Genomic DNA, 6,518 nt, shown 5'->3' on the forward strand with positions numbered 1-6,518 from the left:
AAAAAAAGTATGTGGTCAACAAGGCCCTGTGGAAGTCTCCCAACAGATTCCTTCATTGCTAATATTAGAGGCAAGATGACGCCCATCCACTAGCGCGCATGACTCTGGCCAATCACTTGAGAATGTTCCATGAATATCAGCATATAGTCTACATTTCCACCAATCAGCGACATCACCAGACGAAATAAGGCGGGGTTTGCAACGACATAGGCGGGCTCACGCGTCAGTCATTCAATTGATTTGACATTGAATTGAAAATAACGGAGTGCCGAAGCGCTGGAGATGCTGTGAGCAGAGTGAAAGCATGCATGTTTCGGGTGTGTTTTTCTTTTTCAACAAGATATTCAATCCATGCATCGATCATCTTGACACGTGAACACATGGTACGTCATCGACAACAGTCATATTTCTGTTGTTATTTTCGCAAGGTAAGACTGAAACGTTTGTAGAACAGATGACAAATGTAGCTGATTAACTGCATTGAATGGCCTTGTTTATCATAATAAATAACATCTTTGTTCATTTATTTTAAGACTTCAAATAATATACCACTGTATTATTATATTATTATATATATATGAATATTATAATATTATAGTACAGTTTGTATGGCTTGGTTTATGCTGCCTTATGTTTGTTTACATAAAGAGATGAATTACAAAGGCATTTTAATGATGCATTAAAAAGGAAAATTACAGTGATATATGCAATGTAGCATAACATCTGAAGCATCTTGAATTTATTAGAGAGAAGAGAGATGATTGCACAGCCAAAAAGAAACAATATTTGCCACCAACATTATTAGTAATACTAAAGGCCTCTGATTTATGTTCTGTTTGCACACGTCACTGACAGTGTTGTGTGACCCGATGCTTAATGTGGTACTTTAGATATTTTCTTTGTGCATGTAGATGCACATTTCAGTTTCATACAACATATTATGTTGTTTCATTTGTGTATTTACTTTATAACAAACAGTCTTCTGCTATTCTGGTGTGCCAAATATGTTGTTTTCTAAATAAATATGCAAGTGAAGCTGGATTTGTCCTTTCATTAAAATAACGCATTTCAGTATTCAGTTCTTTTTAAGCTCTTCTTGCATTTTCAGTAGACAACTTTAATGTATTTTGTAAGCATGTTCTTTATAATTTCAGTGCAATTTTATTTATTATTTGTGTGTGTGTGTGTGTGTGTGTGTGTATGTGTGTGTGTGTCTGTATATATATATATTTATTTATATATTTCTGATTTAGCTATTTATCTTGAATTTTATATGTTGCTTTATTTGAATTAGGTCAGTATTCTTTTTTATTGTAAAAACAAGTTACAACAATACAATTTTGTTTATTATCTTATATATTAATATAATGTATTTTATAATTTATAGCTGTAAATTCCTTGGCAGCTACAAATTCATAAACACACTTTTGCTTGAAAACAGTGGCATATAGAGCAGCAGTTCTTTTGTTGTGCCCTGACTTTGCCTCTCACAGAGTTTTTTTTCCCCTCAGTCTGTTTTTTTATTTATTCCTAGCTTCCTGATTTGCACCGTTAGATCATCTCTCAGTGGTCCCTGTCAAGCTCGTCATCATGGAGGGCCAGTATGTCACCATTCATGGCCTCAACATCACTCACAGCCCTCTTGGAGCACCGGCCATGTCTATCGACAAACTTTTCCCGGCTCTGCTGGAGTGCTTTGGCATCATCCTCTGCGGCTATGTGGCGGGCCGCAGTGACATCATCAGCGTGGGACAAGTCAAAGGCCTGGGAAATTTTGTGTCATGTTTCGCACTTCCTGCGTTGCTCTTCAAGAACATGGTGCAGCTGCAGTTTCAGCATGTCGTCTGGTCTTTTCTATGGAGCGTTTTGATCGCAAAAGTGTGTGTGTTCTTACTAATTTGTGTGCTGACGCTGTTGGTGGCAAATCCTGAGAGCAAATACAGTAAAGCCGGGCTGTTTGCTATCTTTGCCACTCAGAGCAATGACTTTGCACTGGGATATCCTATAGGTGAGGATCTCCTCACTTCATCTCCTCAAGTACACATGCACATACAAAAATCATACTATCTCAATAATCATGAGATCATTTTCTTCAAACAGTGGATGCGCTGTACAGAAGTTCGCACCCAGAGTATATGCAGTATATATATCTGGTGGCGCCTGTGTCTCTGATGCTTCTGAACCCTGTGGGCTTTGCTTTGTGTGAGATTCAGAGATGGAGACACACCAGTGACCGCAACTACAGCAAACTGCATGTGATCTTTACAGTCATCCTGCAGGTGCATGTGTTTATCTTTATCCAGACGTTTCTGTTGATGTCGTCCTTTTTTACATCATTCTAACTCTTCCTCCTTTTTTCAGGTTTTGAAGAACCCAATAATCTTCATGGTTATTGTTGGAATTCTCTCTCATTTCCTGTTTGGTGGACATGTGCCTGTTTTACTAGGAGAGTTTGTTGATGGACTGGCAAACTCTTTTGGAGGGGCGGCCCTCTTTTATCTGGGCCTGAGCATGGTGGGACAGATGGGTAAACTCACACGTGCCACTGGGGTTTCCCTCATCCTGCTTATCACTGCCAAACTGTGAGTGAAAGAGAGATGTATGTGGGGTGTTATGGCATAGTCGTTAAAGATCTGTTTATTAGTACTTATAAAGCAAATATTAATGCCTTATTCTGCATGACCATATTTTACATCCCTCATCCTGCCCCATACCTAAACTTAACAACTACCTTACTAACTATTAATAAGCAGCAAATTAGGAGTTTATTGAGGCAAAAGTCATAGTTAATAGTTAGTTAATAGTGAGAATTTGTCCCCAAAATAAAGTGATTTAGTTTTATTTGATTTATTGTATATATAAATATATAAACCTGGTTCTTGTGTATTTAAAACTTATTTGGTTTATTAGTATTATTACATAAATATCATTATTGTTCCCTTTATGTATGACAAACATGCATCACATTAAGTTTATGATGTTGCTTACGTTTATACAGTATATATATATATATATATATATATATATATAATGCATAAATCTTGAATATAGGCCTAAATATATTTTTTGAACACTGATCCATGCAATTTAGACAGATTTATGACTCAGTGATTTCTGTTTTCCAGACTAGTTATGCCATTGTTGTGTAAGGACATGGTGGAGCTGTTGGATGCTGGTAATTCCAGCTCTGTAAATCACTCCAGCCTGTCTGATTATGCATTCCTTTACGGAGTCTTCCCTACCGCTCCCAGCGTGGCCATATATGCTGCCCAGTATAACATGGAGCTGGAGGTGGTAAGCGGTGAATGAATTCCTTCAAATGTCTCATAGACTCAGTTATTGCTATAAACATTTAGCCAACACAGATCAGTAAAAGTGTATTGTGTGTGGTAGGTGACCTCTGGTATGGTCATTAGCACATTCCTATCAGCACCCATCATGTATGTGTCGGCATGGTTACTGACCATTCCATGGATGGAGGCCACATCCCTGGTGACGGAGCTGCAGGACGTGAGCTTTAACGTCAGCATTGTCAGCCTAATAACCCTGGTGAGTGTGTGTGGGTTGATGTGTGAAAGAACGCATACCATTTGCTTACAGACTTATTCAAAAGAATAGATATCTTCTCTTCTCTTCTCTTCTCTTCTCTTCTCTTCTCTTCTTCACTACATTTCTGGTTCACTACATTTCTATTCTATTTGGTTCTGTTCTGTTCACTTCTTTTATCTATTTTATTTATATTCTATTCTGTTTAGGTTCTCTTCTGTCTTGTCTTGTCTTGTCTCTTTCACCTTTTGTCTCGTTTGGTTCATTTCTGATTCTATTCTATGTTCTCATATTATTATCTATTACATATATATTATATTATTATTGTATATTCTGTCTATTCTATTTTGTTCTATTTAATTTAGGGTTTCTTGTCTTGTCCTATTTCTTATGGTTAATTTCTTATTCTATTCTATTCATGTGCTTTTCTCTTCTTCTGTATTTTCTGGTTTACTTCAGATTTTATTCTATTCTTTTTTGTTCACTTCTGTCTATTCAGTTCACTCCTGCTTCTATTCTGTTCCATTCCATTCTTCTGTCATTTCTATTCTGTTCTATTTTATTCAGGTGCTTTTCTATTCTTCTGTCTCTTCTGGTTTACTTAAGATTTTATTATATGCTTTTTTATTAACTTCTATCTAGTGAACATTCTGTTCTGTTCACTTCTTTTCTATTCTGTTCTGTTCACTTCATTATTTTCTATTCTATTCTATTCACTTTTATTCTCTTCTGTCTTTTCTATTCAGGTTCTTTTCTGTCTTGCCTGGTTCACTCCTTCTATTCTATTCTGTTCCCTTCTTCTGTCATTTTTTCTGTTCTGTTCTATTATTTTGTATTCTATATGTTTTCTTCTCCTGTCTATTCTATTTTAGTCTAGTCTAGTCTAGTCTAGACTATTCTGTTCAGATTCTCTTCTGTCTTGTCTGGTCTTGTTTCTCTTTCTATTCTGTTCACTTATTCTATTCATTCCATTCTATACAATTTTATTCAGGTTTTAAGGTTTCATTTTTATGTTCTATATACTGTATTTGAAAGGGAGAGATCTGGCTTTAAAAAGTCCTGGCTGGCTTAATATGCATGTGTAACCACAGAGAACATATATAAGAATATTAAGATGATTAGAAATCAAAGGTTCTACAGAGAAATATCTGAAATATGTGATCCTAGAAACAATGAGTTACAAAATCTGGATTACCCGAATATGTGTGTGTGTGTGTGTGTGTGTGTTGCAGGGCTGGACCCTTGCTGTCATGCTACTGAGTAAGAAGTTCAGGAGGCTGCCGCAAATGTTTGCCACAAATCTGATTTTAGCACAGGTAAATAATCTAGCACAAAGACAGACATTCATTATTCAATAGACATGTACTGAATGAGGGACCTAAATCACATCTCTTGTGGAGGGATCTTTTGACTAGTAACTACCCTAAATACCCTATCACTAAAAAACACTCAGAAGACCTTAGCAGCTGTAAAAGCAATGTCCTGGCAACCAGAAAACTGTTCTAACATATATTTCTTCAGTATGGTATGTTTTTTGTCTCTCATGCAGCTACTAGCATGCGTGTCAATGATGTTGTGGAAGTTTGTTCTGAAGCAGGGGAACGCGTTTGGCCAAATTCTCACCTTTACTCTACTTTATGGATCTCTTTACAGTACCTACATGTGGACAGGTAACGAATCATCACACACTTACAGTAAACAATACTTTATGGCTAAGGGTCATTTTCATTGTGTGATTTTAGCTTGCAATACATCTCCTTTGTGTTGTGCAGTTGTAGCGATGTTTAGCAGTTGTGTAGATACTGTGTTGTAGGTCTTTTGGCGTTCGCTCTTACTTTATTGGGCAGAAATGAAAACTTGAAAGTGAAACCTATCTTTTTCATCATCTCTGGATGGGGGTGAGTATATATGTGTAGATGTGTACTTGTGCATGCTTGTGTATGTATTATTTAAAAAAAAAACATTACAAATTAAATTTAATTAAATGACATTAAATTATGCTTTGAAACGGACAGGAAATTATACGGCAGAACTGCAAATTCATTGGAGAAAACTCCTTTTGTTTGTTTTAATTTTGTTATCTTAGAATTCCTTTTCTGATTGTGGGTGGGCTACTCATGATAGGACAAAGAATGAGTGACAACTTGGACTCCGCCTTCTTCTATGGCAAGGGGCAGGTAGGTTGGGATTTTTGACTGTGTTTATACAAAACATCACAAATGCATGTCACAATTTCTTTGTGTATGTCTATTAACTTGTTTTGTCCCCTTACCCACCTTTCATTCTCTCTTTCTCTTCAGATTGTGTGTACTGTGGTAGTACTGGGCTGCAGCATCATGCTGGGTGGTCTGTCTTTGATGAGTTTGAGCCGAGGGGCCCAGGAGGAGCAAAACTATCAAGCCCTAGATCAGAACTCCATGACAGGCACAACAGAAGATGTGAGACAACCCCAGACAGAGAACCAGCACTCATCTGAGCTAGAGCAAACCTACAGCAGCCTCAACACAGGTAATTGTATATTTCTGGTGTATGCATGTGCATACATTCAGTATTGGGGGAGGTAAAAGTAGGAAAGCAACTAACTTAAAGGGAATGTTCACCCATAAATAAAAGTTCTCATTTTTTGCTCACATTTATGCCATTCCAAACCTGATTGACATTCTTTCTTCTGCGGAACATAAAAGATTTTTTAAAGAATGTTTAAACTGTTTTTGTCTGTATAATAAAAGTGCGGTTTAAAACAACACTGGACCCAAATGACTTTCATTGTACTGAAAAAAAACAACAACAAAAAACACTGAGACATTGAATAAATATTGTAAGTAATGTTAAAGGGGTCATATGATGCGATTTCAATTTTTCCTTTTTCTTTGGAGTGTTACAAGCTCTTGGTGCAGAAAGAAGATCTGTAAAGTTGCAAAGACTAAAGTCTCAAATCTAAAGAGATATTCTTTATAAAAGTTAAGAGTTAA

At 36.5% G+C, this 6,518-nt stretch overlaps 1 protein-coding gene across 1 annotated transcript in view; it reads left to right on the forward strand.

Moving 5' to 3' along the window:
- The first annotated feature begins 251 nt into the window (after positions 1-251).
- The window catches only part of LOC107740589 (integral membrane protein GPR155-like), a 10,209-nt gene continuing 3,942 nt past the window's right edge, over positions 252-6,518 (forward strand). The window contains exons 1-11 of the mRNA XM_016553055.1: positions 252-383; positions 1,535-2,008; positions 2,101-2,279; positions 2,362-2,582; positions 3,126-3,294; positions 3,394-3,549; positions 4,779-4,862; positions 5,096-5,216; positions 5,360-5,444; positions 5,633-5,723; positions 5,847-6,054. Of these exons, the coding sequence (XP_016408541.1) occupies positions 1,591-2,008; positions 2,101-2,279; positions 2,362-2,582; positions 3,126-3,294; positions 3,394-3,549; positions 4,779-4,862; positions 5,096-5,216; positions 5,360-5,444; positions 5,633-5,723; positions 5,847-6,054 (1,732 nt within the window). The 5' untranslated portion in view covers positions 252-383; positions 1,535-1,590. The remainder of the gene's footprint in view (positions 384-1,534; positions 2,009-2,100; positions 2,280-2,361; positions 2,583-3,125; positions 3,295-3,393; positions 3,550-4,778; positions 4,863-5,095; positions 5,217-5,359; positions 5,445-5,632; positions 5,724-5,846; positions 6,055-6,518) is intronic.

Source organism: Sinocyclocheilus rhinocerous, unplaced genomic scaffold (assembly GCF_001515625.1).
Source record: "Sinocyclocheilus rhinocerous isolate Xijiao unplaced genomic scaffold, SAMN03320098_v1.1 scaffold1247, whole genome shotgun sequence".
NCBI classification, from domain to species: Eukaryota; Metazoa; Chordata; class Actinopteri; order Cypriniformes; family Cyprinidae; genus Sinocyclocheilus; species Sinocyclocheilus rhinocerous.